General features: G+C 52.2%; 1 protein-coding gene across 3 annotated transcripts in view; it reads right to left on the reverse strand.

The window, feature by feature from the left end:
* Positions 1-16720, reverse strand: part of MTOR (mechanistic target of rapamycin kinase) — a 393475-nt gene that overhangs the window by 105636 nt on the left and 271119 nt on the right. For all 3 annotated transcript variants that reach the window (XM_088447807.1, XM_088447808.1, XM_088447806.1), the window contains exons 32-33: positions 14818-14925; positions 8418-8543 (exon numbers count right to left, since the gene is read on the reverse strand). In XM_088447807.1, the coding sequence (XP_088303933.1) occupies positions 8418-8543; positions 14818-14925 (234 nt within the window). The remainder of the gene's footprint in view (positions 1-8417; positions 8544-14817; positions 14926-16720) is intronic.

Consider the following 16720-nt stretch of genomic DNA (forward strand, 5'->3'; position numbering starts at 1 on the left):
TAGTTTTGTATTATACAACTGAATTTACATATACACAGCACAGTTCTAGCCACTAGGGTAATATCATGGCAGCACAGCCAGGGGTAGGAGAACTAAGGTAAGGGCACATATAATGCACCTACAGAAAGGTCATGTGTACATGGGTCTCATTGTCCTGGGTGAGCTGTGAGAGAGCAATACCTCCCTGACCACACTCACACCTCATCTTCCCTCCGGATAATCAGTACTAGGTGATGTGTACATGGGTCTCATTGTCCTGGGTGAGCTGTGAGAGAGCAATACCTCCCTGACCACACTCACACCTCATCTTCCCTCCGGATAATCAGTACTAGGTGATGCGTACATGGGTCTCATTTGTCCTGGGTGAGCTGTGATACCTCTCCGACCGCATTCACACCTAATCCTCCCTCCGGATAATCAGTACTAGGTGATGTGTACATGGGTCTCATTGTCCTGGGTGAGCTGTGATACCTCTCTGACCGCATTCACACCTAATCCTCCCTCCGGATAATCAGTACTAGGTGATGTGTACATGGGTCTCATTGTCCTGGGTGAGCTGTGAGAGAGCAATACCTCCCTGACCACACTCACACCTCATCTTCCCTCCGGATAATCAGTACTAGGTGATGTATGCTAAGAGATCCCTGAGTAGACATGGCTTCCTCCCAACATAAAATAAAGGCCATGTATAAAGAATCAGCATACTGGGAATACCAGAGGCGTGATGTGTACATGGCGTGTGCTATTGCATATGTTAATATGACACAAAGACAGGAAAGGGAAACTCATTGTGATTAGTTATTGTCAGTTGGAAATTTTTTATAGGATATTTTAACATTTTCTCAGTTTTATTTAATGTGCAATAAGATGATCTACAAACATTTGTCAAAATGTTAATTATCTTATGTTTTAACACAGTGATTCCCAAATTAGGTGGTACCGCGCCATGGGAAAGAATTGCTCTGGAGGGCACGATGAGGCAAGAGGGCAGGTGGGAGTCTCTGAAGGGACAAGCAGGCTGCTAGGAGCCAGACAGAGCCAAATATGAGTGAAGATGGAGCGCTGGCATGGGGGTAGCAGGAGACTGAGACTTTGGGAGAGGAGAGCGCTGCAGACGGTGAGGAGGGTTAGTGCTAGAGAGGGATGGGGAGGGATACTGGAGGGATGGGGAGGGATACTGGAGGGATGGGGGGATAGGGGGACACGGGAGGGATGGGGAGGGACACTGGAGAGACGGGGAGGGACACTGGAGGGACGGGGAGGGACACTGGAGGGACGGGGCGGGACACTGGAGGGACGGGGAGGGACACTGGAGGGGTACTGGAGGGATGGGGAGGGGTACTGGAGGGACACTGGAGTGATGGGGAGGGACACTGGAGGGGAAGGCACATGAAATCTGAGAGCAGTGACACTGAGAAACACTATTAATACAATTGTATAAATAGACCATTGCTTTTTGTTCTGTAAATGAAACAAACATTTTAATTGCTTATTTCTACTTCAGGGTCCATAGGGGGTCCACAGGGTTGACCTTGGGGTTATAGCTGGAACAGGATCCAAGGGCACCACACAGTTAAGCTTTTAGCTCCCAGGATGCACTTGGGTCCTCCTCTATACCCCGCCCCCGAGCCACAGGCACCTCAGTGTAAGCTGGTGCCCGGCCGGAGTCGGTCACCGCGCAGGGGGGCTGCAGGAGCAGCCCCCAGAAGCTTTTTATTTTAAGTTAGATTTTATTTATTTTAATCTTTTTACTACAGACGGCAGCGAAGGGCTGTCTGTACAGACGCCCACGCTGCCGCTCTGATCCCCGACTGGCGCCGCGACGCCAGTACTGATCTGGGGATCGCGGCGGGAGGGCAGAGTCCGTACTAGCCGGACTCTGTCTACCTCCCAGGACTGCTGCCGGAGTCGCCGGGGATTCAGGTAAGCCGCGCGTCGCTGGCTAGCGGCGGCGCGCGGAATGCCTTAAATGCAGTCCTTTAGCCTCCGGTCCTGGGGACAGACCGGAGGCTGCTGGCAGTGGCGGCGGGCCCCCCCCATAACCCGTGGGACCACTATACCACCAGGGATAAAGGGGCAAGCGGGAAGCCAGCATCCCTGGGGTTATGGCCAGCCAGGGGAGGAAGCCTTCCCTGTCAGCGGCTCCTCCCCTCAGCTCAGCGCGCCTTTCAGCACGCAGTCTGGCGTCGCTGAGCTGCAGTTACACGGCCACTCCACCTCTGAGGTCTCCAGCGGCCATTTTCCCAGTGGCAGCGCAGATCTCAGGGAGCACGCGGACCGGTCCCCCTGTGTACCTCTCCCCTGATTAAGGACAGCGTACACAGCACTATAGCCCTCCCAGACACTGAATCTGGGAGGTTGATTGTAGTGGAAAGGTGCAGTGAGTATATCTTCCTGCATGGTATGTGACTATTGCTAGTGCTGCCGTCTGTGCTTATTTTCTACTTACTGTCAGCTTATACCTATCCCTTTACTTCTCCTACAAGCCCTACAGGTGTGTGGGGGAGGGGCGTTTCTACTGACCTCACTTATATAGATCACGTATTTGTGAGGTCCGTCACATACAGTTGTGTGCTACTCAGTGCCATATTGTGGGCTGTTGTTCAGCACACCGGTGAGTGCGTTTTACTTCTAGCCTGGTGCCAGATATATAATATATTCTGTCAAGTCAGACGAGGAGGTTGAGCGCTCAGTGGCTCCGGTGTTGGCCTCCTGCGGACGCTGTTCTGCAGGAGTAGATAGGGAGGTTTTGTCACAGGATGGCCTGTGTAGTCGATGCCAGGTGGCTCCTGGCCCATCCAGACCTTCTCTGGCGCAGGAACCACCGTGGGCGATGTTTTCTCAAGTGCTGGTGTCTATTGCGGACCGTCTGTCGGTCCCGACTGCTCTCCCTACTAGGGCGGTGCCCCAGCCGACCATCCCCCATTCCCCGGGTGTCCCGCAGTTATTGCGGAGTCCTCCTGGGTCTCAATCAGTTGGTCCCTATGCGGGGTTGCCTATGTATATACAGGCTTCCCCTGTGCCGCAGCAGCCTGTGGTACCTTTTCAGGCCCCTATGGCGACTCCTCCACCATGGGTGGATGTGCTCTCCAACTCCGTGCAAAATTTGGCGGCCGCTTCCTCGGCTTTTCAGTCAATGTTGCAGACTGACATGCCTTCTAGGATTTCAAAACGCCCACTCATGACACGGGCTGCTCAGGTATCGGACTCAGAGGGTTCCTCAGATGATGGGGAGGTCCCTGATGACACTGACTCGGACGCCTCGGTCCAGGAAATGGATACCAAGTCGTCCATTAATGTGCGAGCACTAGTTAGGGCGGTGCGAGCTATTCTTCTTATAGAGGATGAGGCACCGGTTCCTAAGTCGAAGTTTCCTAGTTTCAAAAAAAAAAAAAAAACTAAGGTGGCTTCTGCGGTGTCCCCCCTGTCGGATCAGTTGACGGATCATATGGCGGTAGCTTGGCAGGCGCCCAGTAAGAGATTCCTTCCTCAGAAGCGGTTGGCTTCTAATTACCCCTTCCCTGAGGCACATTGTAAAAAATGGGAAACTCCACCGGCGGTGGATTCCCATGTCACCCGTTTAACTCGGGGCGCCACCTTACCATTACCGTCGATATCCTCGCTGAAGGATCCCACGGACAGGAAAGTTGAGACTTGCTTAAAGTCTATTTACTCCCTCTCCGGGGCGGTGGCCCGACCGTCCATGGCCATCTCCTGGGTGGCCAAGGCCATTGAGGGGTGGGCCAATGCATTGGAAGATACCTTCCCAGACGACGCTCCGGATGTCCAGCGGGCGTTGTTGGGACAAATGAGGGACGCTGCTTCTTACATTGGTGAAGCTTCTTTAGATGCTAGTCTGCTGACCTCGCGGGTATCGGCTGCAGCGGTGTCTGGCCGCCGATCCTTGTGGTTGCGGTCCTGGAGAGCGGACTCTGATTCAAAGAAGGGTCTGGAGGCCTTACCTTTCAATGGGGAATTACTATTTGGTCCGGACTTGGACAAAATAGTGGACACCCTGGCTAAATCCAAGTCGGCCTTCCTCCCTTCGGCGGCACTGCCTGCTAAGGTTCGGAGTTCGGCTTTTCGTTCCTTTCGGGTTCAGGGTAAGGCGAAAGGTCAGTCCTTCCCGAGACAGTCTGCGAGTAAGACTGCCTCTAAACCCAAGAAGCAAGCCTGGAGTGCTCGGCGCCCTTCTTCCAAGCAGGAAGATAAACCTGCGGCCTGATGGGACGGGCCTCCCTCTGGGGGACCTCAGAGTGGGAGGCCGAATTCTTCTATTTGCCCAGTGCTGGCACAATACCACCACGGATGCCTGGGTTCGAGAAGTGGTCTCCCAGGGGTACGCCCTGTCTTTTCGGCACAGACCACCCCACCAGTTTTTCTGCACAAGTCCTTCTCAGGACAAGACCAAGGCGTTACAGGTTCAGGAGGCTATAGAGTCCTTGCTGAAAGCAGGGGTCATTGTTCCCGTTCCTTATTTCACAACGAGGGACGGGGTATTATTCGTCTCTGTTTCTGGTGCAGAAACCCAATGGTTCTCATCGCCCTATCCTCAACTTGAAGTCTCTGAACAAATTCCTCAGAGTTCCCAAGTTCAGGATGGAAACGTTACGTTCCATCATTCTGGCGATGGAACCGGGGAATTACATGGTGTCCCTGGACATCCAGGACGCCTACCTCCATGTTCCGATAGCATTTTCACACCAGCGGTATCTGAGGTTCGCTATCCTTCAACACCACTATCAGTTCCGGGCGCTACCCTTTGGTCTCTCCACGGCACCAAGGGTGTTCACGAAGATTATGGCGGTCATGGCCGCACATCTTCGGAACCAGAATGTACGGCTGCTGCCGTATCTGGACGACCTCCTGTTGCTGGCGAGCTCCCCGGAGGTACTGCTTCAACATCTCCATCTGACGATCGCTTGCCTGCAAGCACACGGGTGGTTGATAAATTGGAAAAAGTCCTCCCTGATTCCATCACAGCGGATGGTTCATTTGGGAGCCCTGCTGGATTTGCGTCAGCAAAGGATCTTCCTGACTCCGGAGAAGGTCGCCTCCCTACAGCTGCGGATACACAGTTGCCTGAGCCGTTGCCGTCTGTCGGTCCATTCGGCTATGAGAGTTCTGGGGTCCATGGTGTCGACATTCGACATGGTGGAATTTGCCCAGTTCCATTCCCGGCCCCTGCAGGGGCTGATTCTATCAGAATGGAACGGGTTACCTCACCGGATCCGCTCTCAGGTGCTGGTGTTGTCTCCGGACGTTCGGCAATCTTTGGCTTGGTGGCTTCAGACAGCTCATCTGGTCGAGGGGCGCCCATTTTGGATCCCGGACTGGGTCCTGCTCACGACGGATGCCAGTCTCCGGGGTTGGGGGGCTGTGACGGGCTCTTTGTCGCTTCAGGGTCGTTGGTCAGCGGAAGAAGCACTTCTCCCCATCAACATCCTGGAACTGCGGGCAGTATACAGGGCCCTGCAGTCGTCCGGCCCCGCTCTTCACGGAAGGGCGGTACAGGTGCAGTCCGAAAACGCCACCACGGTGGCGTATATCAACCACCAAGGCGGAACTCGCAGTCAGGCAGCGATGTCGGAGACAGCTACTCGTGGACAGGTGGGGACTGCCGGAGCTGGACTTGATGGCCTCCCGTCACAATCACAAGTTGCCCGTTTACGGGTCAAGGACAAGAGACGCAGGCGCAAGTCTGGTGGACGCGCTGTCGGTGAAATGGACGTTTCACCTGGCGTATCTGTTTCCTCCGCTATCCCTGCTTCCTCGGGTTCTGCGGGAATTCAAGCAGGACGGCGGCATGCTCGTGCTGGTAGCTCCGGCGTGGCCCAGACGTCCTTGGTACTCCGATCTCAGGAGCCTCTCCATCGACGCTCCGTACCTTCTTCCTCAGCGTCGGGACCTGTTGTCTCAGGGGCCCTGCCTTTACCCGGATCTGGGTCGGCTGTCTTTGACGGCGTGGCTCTTGAGACAGCCGTCTTGAGGTCTCGGGGCTTCTCCAGTTCGGTTATTGGTACCATGCTCAGGGCACGCAAGCCTGCTTCAGCACGGATTTATCACAGAGTGTGGCACACTTACTTTCAGTGGTGTGAGTCCAGACATTATGATCCTCAGGTGTTCCGAGTTTCCAGGATCTTGGAATTTCTTCAGTCAGGATTGGATCTCGGCTTACGCCTTGCATCTCTGAAGGTTCATGTGTCCGCCTTGTCCGTGTGGTTTCAACGGCGGATTGCAATACTACCAGACGTTCACACCTTTTTCCAGGGTGTTCTCAGGATCCAGCCTCCCTTTGTGCCTCCTGTGGCTCTGTGGGACTTGGCGGTGGTGCTACGGGTCCTGCAGGGTCCTCCGTTTGAGCCTCTTGAGGCGGTGGAGCTCAAGTGGCTGACATTTAAGACGGTTTTTCTCCTGGCAATTGCTTCGGCCAGGAGGGTGTCTGAATTGGGGGCGCTTTCCTGTCGCCCTCCTTTCCTGATTTTTCACCAGGACAGAGCGGTGCTCCGCACTCGTCCTGAGTTTTCGCCCAAAGTGGTCTCGAAGTTCCACATTAATCAGGAACTTGTTGTGCCAGCTTTTCAGTCCCCTGATCTTTCAGCTGGTGAGACTTCCTTAGATGTGGTCCGGGCGCTTAGAATTTATGTAGACCGGACGGCTTCGGTTAGGAAGTCTGATTCCTTGTTTATCCTCTTTGGTTTTCACAAGAGGGGTTGGCCTGCCAACAAACAAACGTTAGCCCGTTGGCTTCGTTCCGTTATTTGTGAGGCTTATGCACATGAGGGTTTACCTGTGCCAGCCTCTGTTAAGGCTCATTCCACTCGTTCTGTGGGTCCCTCTAGGGCTGCTAGAAGTGGCGCTTCTGCTGTTCAGCTGTGTAAGGCGGCCACTTGGTCTTCTATTCAAACGTTTTTGAGGTTCTATGCGTTTGACACCTTCGCCTCTCAGGATGCTTCCTTTGGGCGCCGGGTGCTCCTTTCAGCACAGGAGCGTCCCCGCCCTTAGTTGAACTGCTTTGGGACATCCCCAAGGTCAACCCTGTGGACCCCCTATGGACCCTGAAGTAGAAAACAGGAGATATGGTAAGAACTTACCTTTGTTATCTCTGTTTCTACGAAGTCCATAGGGTCCACAGGGCGCCCGCCCTGACGCACCTGGCTTCAAATGGGCTGTGTGGCTGGTCACCGGTTTTCCGTCTCCTATTGCTGTGAGTATGGTTTCTTGTGTGTTCCAGTCTTCCTTCTCTCTGTTCCATATTCTCCTCCGGCCTAGGCTGCTTACCAACTGAGGTGCCTGTGGCTCGGGGGCGGGGTATAGAGGAGGACCCAAGTGCATCCTGGGAGCTAAAAGCTTAACTGTGTGGTGCCCATGGATCCTGTTCCAGCTATAACCCCAAGGTCAACCCTGTGGACCCTATGGACTTCGTAGAAACAGAGATAACAAAGGTAAGTTCTTACCATATCTCCTGTTATTAATATCATTAATCAATACAGTATTATGTTATTAAACAAAAATGTATGGAACCAAGTAGCGGTGGTGCAAGAGAGGTGTTACATGGAATCCAGAGGATACCTGCTGCACTGTATGCCACTGACACTGCGCGTTCTGTTGTAGAGGAGAGGGAGGGGGGCAGCTCAAACATGGCGCATTCTCACCGAGAGGGTTAGAAAGAATTTTAAAGTATGTTTTTATTTCCACCGAAACGGGCGCCGGAAAATCAGTGTATTATTATATTACAGGAAAGGGTTTTATTACATATGGGAATGAATAGGCCACAAGCGCGGGGGGACACTTTGCTGGCGGGCGGAGGTCTCTGTTGCTGGGTAATTGGGGCGGATGTGTCATTTGTTGTAGAATGCGTCTCTGCTGATGGCAATAGACAATACCAACAAACTAAAGTAGGGATCAAATCTAAAACACTTCATAGTAGGGATATGTGCACACGTGTTTTGTACCAATAATAAAATGCACATTAATGTTAATAATACTTTGTTGTGGAATATGATACATGGCACATGTGGTACTATAGGCGCTCTCACCCCCCAAACCTCCTGCACTGGAAATTCCTTCTTCACTGTTACTTATCCATGTGAGACGAACATTAAATCTGAATGAAAAAACACATTGTGCTCTAACCACTGCGGGGGCAAAGGACAGAACGGCATAATCGCTGAAGAAATGAAAATGCAATAAGACAAAGAATCAGCCATGTGCACAGAGCAAACAGTACAACACGTAAACTACACATAAATAATCCTTCTACATGGAGAGAATGTGAGGTCAATGGTGACAGCCGCTGGGTTCAGCCGGGAGATAGAGTGGAACAATGGGGTGCAATGTAGGAACGGCTCCTTTCCTCGCTGATTGACGGATATAAAACAGATAATGGCAGGAAACACGTCATAAGACGCTCTCACCAGACGGCCGCTTTTGCTGCATAAGCTGGCATACTTCAGCCAAGTTCTCATGTCCTCGTGAGGACTGACCACAAGGGACTGAACCATCAAGATCTTCTGCCAGTCTTCAACAATCCGCTGACAGCCCTTTACAGGAAACACAAAGAGTAGTCAGTCAGCCAGTCCCTCTGTCCCGTCCCTCAGTCCCTCTGTCACGTCCCTCAGTCACGTCCCCTTCTCTGCATCTTATACACAAAGAGTAGTCAGTCAGCCAGTCCCTCTGTCACGTCCCTCTGTCACGTCCCTCAGTCCCTCTGTCACGTCCCCTTCTCTGCATCTTATACACAAAGAGTAGTCAGTCAGCCAGTCCCTCTGTCACGTCCCTCAGTCCCTCAGTCACGTCCCTCAGTCACGTCCCCTTCTCTGCATCTTATACACAAAGAGTAGTCAGTCAGCCAGTCCCTCTGTCCCGTCCCTCAGTCCCTCTGTCACGTCCCTCAGTCCCTCTGTCACGTCCCTCAGTCACGTCCCCTTCTCTGCATCTTATACACAAAGAGTAGTCAGTCAGCCAGTCCCTCTGTCACGTCCCTCTGTCACGTCCCTCAGTCCCTCAGTCACGTCCCTCTGTCACGTCCCCTTCTCTGCATCTTATACACAAAGAGTAGTCAGTCAGCCAGTCCCTCTGTCACGTCCCTCAGTCCCTCAGTCACGTCCCTCAGTCACGTCCCCTTCTCTGCATCTTATACACAAAGAGTAGTCAGTCAGCCAGTCCCTCTGTCCCGTCCCTCAGTCCCTCTGTCACGTCCCTCAGTCCCTCTGTCACGTCCCTCAGTCACATCCCCTTCTCTGCATCTTATACACAAAGAGTAGTCAGTCAGCCAGTCCCTCTGTCACGTCCCTCAGTCCCTCAGTCACGTCCTTCAGTCACGTCCCCTTCTCTGCATCTTATACACAGAGTAGTCAGTCAGCCAGTCCCTCTGTCACGTCCCTCAGTCCCTCTGTCACGTCCTTCAGTCACGTCCCCTTCTCTGCATCTTATACACAAAGAGTAGTCAGTCAGCCAGTCCCTCTGTCACGTCCCTCAGTCCCTCAGTCACGTCCTTCAGTCACGTCCCCTTCTCTGCATCTTATACACAGAGTAGTCAGTCAGCCAGTCCCTCTGTCACGTCCCTCAGTCCCTCTGTCACGTCCTTCAGTCACGTCCCCTTCTCTGCATCTTATACACAGAGTAGTCAGTCAGCCAGTCCCTCTGTCACGTCCCTCAGTCCCTCTGTCACGTCCCCTTCTCTGCATCTTATACACAAAGAGTAGTCAGTCAGCCAGTCCCTCTGTCACGTCCCTCAGTCCCTCTGTCACGTCCCCTTCTCTGCATCTTATACACAAAGAGTAGTCAGTCAGCCAGTCCCTCTGTCACGTCCCTCAGTCCCTCTGTCACGTCCCTCAGTCACGTCCCCTTCTCTGCATCTTATACACAAAGAGTAGTCAGTCAGCCAGTCCCTCTGTCACGTCCCTCAGTCCCTCAGTCACGTCCCTCTGTCACGTCCCCTTCTCTGCATCTTATACACAAAGAGTAGTCAGTCAGCCAGTCCCTCTGTCACGTCCCTCTGTCACGTCCCTCAGTCCCTCAGTCACGTCCCTCAGTCACGTCCCCTTCTCTGCATCTTATACACAAAGAGTAGTCAGTCAGCCAGTCCCTCTGTCCCGTCCCTCAGTCCCTCTGTCACGTCCCTCAGTCCCTCTGTCACGTCCCCTTCTCTGCATCTTATACACAAAGAGTAGTCAGTCAGCCAGTCCCTCTGTCACGTCCCTCTGTCACGTCCCTCAGTCCCTCAGTCACGTCCCTCAGTCACGTCCCCTTCTCTGCATCTTATACACAAAGAGTAGTCAGTCAGCCAGTCCCTCTGTCCCGTCCCTCAGTCCCTCTGTCACGTCCCTCAGTCCCTCTGTCACGTCCCTCAGTCACATCCCCTTCTCTGCATCTTATACACAAAGAGTAGTCAGTCAGCCAGTCCCTCTGTCACGTCCCTCAGTCCCTCAGTCACGTCCTTCAGTCACGTCCCCTTCTCTGCATCTTATACACAGAGTAGTCAGTCAGCCAGTCCCTCTGTCACGTCCCTCTGTCACGTCCCTCAGTCCCTCAGTCACGTCCCTCTGTCACGTCCCCTTCTCTGCATCTTATACACAAAGAGTAGTCAGTCAGCCAGTCCCTCTGTCACGTCCCTCAGTCCCTCAGTCACGTCCCTCAGTCACGTCCCCTTCTCTGCATCTTATACACAAAGAGTAGTCAGTCAGCCAGTCCCTCTGTCCCGTCCCTCAGTCCCTCTGTCACGTCCCTCAGTCCCTCTGTCACGTCCCTCAGTCACATCCCCTTCTCTGCATCTTATACACAAAGAGTAGTCAGTCAGCCAGTCCCTCTGTCACGTCCCTCAGTCCCTCAGTCACGTCCTTCAGTCACGTCCCCTTCTCTGCATCTTATACACAGAGTAGTCAGTCAGCCAGTCCCTCTGTCACGTCCCTCAGTCCCTCTGTCACGTCCTTCAGTCACGTCCCCTTCTCTGCATCTTATACACAAAGAGTAGTCAGTCAGCCAGTCCCTCTGTCACGTCCCTCAGTCCCTCAGTCACGTCCTTCAGTCACGTCCCCTTCTCTGCATCTTATACACAGAGTAGTCAGTCAGCCAGTCCCTCTGTCACGTCCCTCAGTCCCTCTGTCACGTCCTTCAGTCACGTCCCCTTCTCTGCATCTTATACACAGAGTAGTCAGTCAGCCAGTCCCTCTGTCACGTCCCTCAGTCCCTCTGTCACGTCCCCTTCTCTGCATCTTATACACAAAGAGTAGTCAGTCAGCCAGTCCCTCTGTCACGTCCCTCAGTCACGTCCCTCAGTCCCTCAGTCACGTCCCTCAGTCCCTCTGTCCCGTCCCTCAGTCCCTCAGTCACGTCCCTCAGTCACGTCCCCTTCTCTGCATCTTATACACAAAGAGTAGTCAGTCAGCCAGTCCCTCTGTCCCGTCCCTCAGTCCCGTCCCTCAGTCCCTCAGTCACGTCCCTCAGTCACGTCCCCTTCTCTGCATCTTATACACAAAGAGTAGTCAGTCAGCCAGTCCCTCTGTCACGTCCCTCTGTCCCGTCCCTCAGTCCCTCAGTCACGTCCCTCAGTCACGTCCCCTTCTCTGCATCTTATACACAAAGAGTAGTCAGTCAGCCAGTCCCTCTGTCACGTCCCTCAGTCCCTCAGTCACGTCCCTCAGTCACGTCCCCTTCTCTGCATCTTATACACAAAGAGTAGTCAGTCAGCCAGTCCCTCTGTCACGTCCCTCAGTCACGTCCCTCAGTCCCTCAGTCACGTCCCTCAGTCACGTCCCCTTCTCTGCATCTTATACACAAAGAGTAGTCAGTCAGCCAGTCCCTCTGTCCCGTCCCTCAGTCCCTCTGTCACGTCCCTCAGTCCCTCTGTCACGTCCCTCAGTCACATCCCCTTCTCTGCATCTTATACACAAAGAGTAGTCAGTCAGCCAGTCCCTCTGTCACGTCCCTCAGTCCCTCAGTCACGTCCTTCAGTCACGTCCCCTTCTCTGCATCTTATACACAGAGTAGTCAGTCAGCCAGTCCCTCTGTCACGTCCCTCTGTCACGTCCCTCAGTCCCTCAGTCACGTCCCTCTGTCACGTCCCCTTCTCTGCATCTTATACACAAAGAGTAGTCAGTCAGCCAGTCCCTCTGTCACGTCCCTCAGTCCCTCAGTCACGTCCCTCAGTCCCTCAGTCACGTCCCTCAGTCACGTCCCCTTCTCTGCATCTTATACACAAAGAGTAGTCAGTCAGCCAGTCCCTCTGTCACGTCCCTCTGTCACGTCCCTCAGTCCCTCAGTCACGTCCCTCTGTCACGTCCCCTTCTCTGCATCTTATACACAAAGAGTAGTCAGTCAGCCAGTCCCTCTGTCACGTCCCTCAGTCCCTCAGTCACGTCCCTCAGTCACGTCCCCTTCTCTGCATCTTATACACAAAGAGTAGTCAGTCAGCCAGTCCCTCTGTCCCGTCCCTCAGTCCCTCTGTCACGTCCCTCAGTCCCTCTGTCACGTCCCTCAGTCACATCCCCTTCTCTGCATCTTATACACAAAGAGTAGTCAGTCAGCCAGTCCCTCTGTCACGTCCCTCAGTCCCTCAGTCACGTCCTTCAGTCACGTCCCCTTCTCTGCATCTTATACACAGAGTAGTCAGTCAGCCAGTCCCTCTGTCACGTCCCTCTGTCACGTCCCTCAGTCCCTCAGTCACGTCCCTCTGTCACGTCCCCTTCTCTGCATCTTATACACAAAGAGTAGTCAGTCAGCCAGTCCCTCTGTCACGTCCCTCAGTCCCTCAGTCACGTCCCTCAGTCACGTCCCCTTCTCTGCATCTTATACACAAAGAGTAGTCAGTCAGCCAGTCCCTCTGTCCCGTCCCTCAGTCCCTCTGTCACGTCCCTCAGTCCCTCTGTCACGTCCCTCAGTCACATCCCCTTCTCTGCATCTTATACACAAAGAGTAGTCAGTCAGCCAGTCCCTCTGTCACGTCCCTCAGTCCCTCAGTCACGTCCTTCAGTCACGTCCCCTTCTCTGCATCTTATACACAGAGTAGTCAGTCAGCCAGTCCCTCTGTCACGTCCCTCAGTCCCTCTGTCACGTCCTTCAGTCACGTCCCCTTCTCTGCATCTTATACACAAAGAGTAGTCAGTCAGCCAGTCCCTCTGTCACGTCCCTCAGTCCCTCAGTCACGTCCTTCAGTCACGTCCCCTTCTCTGCATCTTATACACAGAGTAGTCAGTCAGCCAGTCCCTCTGTCACGTCCCTCAGTCCCTCTGTCACGTCCTTCAGTCACGTCCCCTTCTCTGCATCTTATACACAGAGTAGTCAGTCAGCCAGTCCCTCTGTCACGTCCCTCAGTCCCTCTGTCACGTCCCCTTCTCTGCATCTTATACACAAAGAGTAGTCAGTCAGCCAGTCCCTCTGTCACGTCCCTCAGTCCCTCTGTCACGTCCCTCAGTCACGTCCCCTTCTCTGCATCTTATACACAGAGTAGTCAGTCAGCCAGTCCCTCTGTCACGTCCCTCAGTCCCTCTGTCACGTCCCCTTCTCTGCATCTTATACACAAAGAGTAGTCAGTCAGCCAGTCCCTCTGTCACGTCCCTCAGTCCCTCTGTTACGTCCCCTTCTCTGCATCTTATACACAAAGAGTAGTCAGTCAGCCAGTCCCTCTGTCACGTCCCTCAGTCCCTCTGTCACGTCCCCTTCTCTGCATCTATACACAAAGAGTAGTCAGTCATCCAGTCCCTCTGTCACGTCCCTCAGTCCCTCTGTCACGTCCCTCAGTCCCTCTGTCACGTCCCCTTCTCTGCATCTTATACACAAAGAGTAGTCAGTCATCCAGTCCCTCTGTCACGTCCCTCAGTCACGTCCCCTTCTCTGCATCTTATACACAAAGAGTAGTCAGTCATCCAGTCCCTCTGTCACGTCCCTCAGTCACGTCCCCTTCTCTGCATCTTATACACAAAGAGTAGTCAGTCAGCCAGTCCCTCTGTCACGTCCCTCAGTCCCTCTGTCACGTCCCCTTCTCTGCATCTTATACACAAAGAGTAGTCAGTCAGCCAGTCCCTCTGTCACGTCCCTCAGTCCCTCTGTCACGTCCCTCAGTCCCTCTGTCACGTCCCCTTCTCTGCATCTTATACACAAAGTCCTATAGGACAAGAGCCACTGCTAACAAGAAAGCTTTTCCAGTATAAATGATATGTATAATAAGAGGCGTACGACCCATCCCGAGGACTGCGTCCAGCATAGGTAAGGACTACGTTATAGATATAGCTGTGAGGACGGCTCTGATAATAGTAATAATGCATCTTCCAGAGGCACAAAGCCTGGACTTATTGGACACTACTATTTCTTTGGCTGTACTTACTTTCTACATTCCCCAGATGTCAATTTTCACAGGACCCTTGGCCAGGAACTCAGGCTTTGGCCTATAATATCCGCCCATAGCACAAACTGTCTGTACATAGAATATGTCACCACGTCCATGCGTCATGGGTGAGACTACGTGCCAGTCTGTGCCTATTCTAAGACTATCTGGCTGTAGAAGGTGAGAAATACCTGCTCCCCCCACCTACACAACACCTAATAAATACTGTCCAGACACTACAGGGTACATGAGAAATGCAAATGGGATCTTGAAATATGTCCCAAGAATGTTCTCCAGAGCGGGAGAGGCGTACACAGTGGTATTAATAGAAGTCTCTTTCCCTGTTCCTTTCACACCCTGCACCTTCATCATAAAGCACAAAAAATGTGTCTCTTCAGCCTCCAAAAACGTGACTGCATTTCCTGGGGCAAGTTTTCGCCTTTCTATTCTGCACTCATGAACCATTTACCAGCTCAAACCCTGCCATTACCCACCTGTAGCCTGTCCCACCAGGTCTGGCGAATAATCTCCCGCCGCTCAGGTACCAGTTTATATTGAATTACTTCCTCCAGCTCAGACAGCATCTGACAGGTAACCATGGCCTGCAGGGAATACAGGACATCACTCAGCATCTAAGAATAATTCTCCTTATACAAAGCACAAAACTGAGACTGGGAACTTCTAGTGAGTTGATAGGCTACAATCTCATGTCACAGTGATGTTACTGGCTCCTAGTGAGTTACAAGGCTACAATCTCATGTCACAGTGATGTTACTGGCTCCTAGTGAGTTACAAGGCTACAATCTCATGTCACAGTGATGTCACTGGCTCCTAGTGAGTTACTAGGCTACAATCTCATGTCTCAGTGATGTCACTGGCTCCTAGTGAGTTGATAGGGCTACAATCTCACGTCACAGTGACGTCACTTGCTCCTAGTGAGTTGATAGGCTACAATCTCATGTCACAGTGATGTCACTGGCTCCTAGTGAGTTACTAGGCTACAATCTCATGTCACAGTGATGTCACTGGCTCCTAGTGAGTTACTAGGCTACAATCTCATGTCTCAGTGATGTCACTGGATCCTAGTGAGTTAAAAGGCTACAATCTCATGTCACAGTGATGTCACTGGCTCCTAGTGAGTTACTAGGCTACAATCTCATGTCACAGTGATGTCACTGGCTCCTAGTGAGTTACTAGGCTACAATCTCATGTCTCAGTGATGTCACTGGCTCCTAGTGAGTTAAAAGGCTACATTCTCATGTCTCAGTGATGTCACGGGCTCCTAGTGAGTTACTAGGCTACAATCTCATGTCTCAGTGATGTCACTGGCTCCTAGTGAGTTACTAGGCTACAATCTCATGTCTCAGTGATGTCACTGGCTCCTAGTGAGTTACTAGGCTACAATCTCATGTCTCAGTGATGTCACTGGCTCCTAGTGAGTTAATAGGCTGCATTCTCATGTCTCAGTGATGTCACTGGCTCCTAGTGAGTTAATAGGCTGCATTCTCATGTCTCAGTGATGTCACTGGCTCCTAGTGAGTTGATAGGCTACAATCTCATGTCACAGTGATGTCACTGGCTCCTAGTGAGTTAAAAGGCTACATTCTCATGTCCCAATGTCCCAGTGATGTCACTGGCTCCTAGTGAGTTAATAGGCTGCATTCTCATGTCTCAGTGAGGTCACTGGCTCCTAGTGTGTTAATAGGCTAAATTCTCATGTCTCAGTGATGTCACTGGCTCCTAGTGAGTTGATAGGCTACAATCTCATGTCTCAGTGATGTCACTGGCTCCTAGTGAGTTGATAGGCTACAATCTCATGTCACAGTGATGTCACTGGCTCCTAGTGAGTTAATAGGCTGCATTCTCATGTCGCAGTGATGTCACTGGCTCCTAGTGAGTTGATAGGCTACAATCTCATGTCTCAGTGATATCACTGGCTCCTAGTGAGTTAATAGGCTGCATTCTCATGTCTCAGTGATGTCACTGGCTCCTAGTGAGTTGATAGGCCTCAATCTCATGTCACAGTGATGTCTGTGTTTATTACACAAATTTTGCAACCAAATAATTATACATAAAACACATTTTACAGTATTTACATATAATACAATATGTTGCTTCATCAGATCAACAACACATCCCAATACATCATAACCTATAACCCTTACCCTTAACCTCACCACCCCCAGCTTCACACCCCTAACCATCCCACCTTCCCCCCACCACCAACTCTCTCCACCATCACCAACCCAAGTAACAAAAAGGTAAGGTCAATCATCCAGATGTATGTAAAGCATTCCTCTATAATTTAGTCAATACAAAGTAAAAGACAGAAAACGACAGAAATCAGTTACAAAGGACTCAGGACCGAACTTTCGCTACCCATTCAAGGGGGCCTCA

Source organism: Taudactylus pleione, unplaced genomic scaffold (assembly GCF_031769625.1).
Source record: "Taudactylus pleione unplaced genomic scaffold, aTauple2 ptg000441l, whole genome shotgun sequence".
NCBI lineage: Eukaryota > Metazoa > Chordata > Amphibia > Anura > Myobatrachidae > Taudactylus > Taudactylus pleione.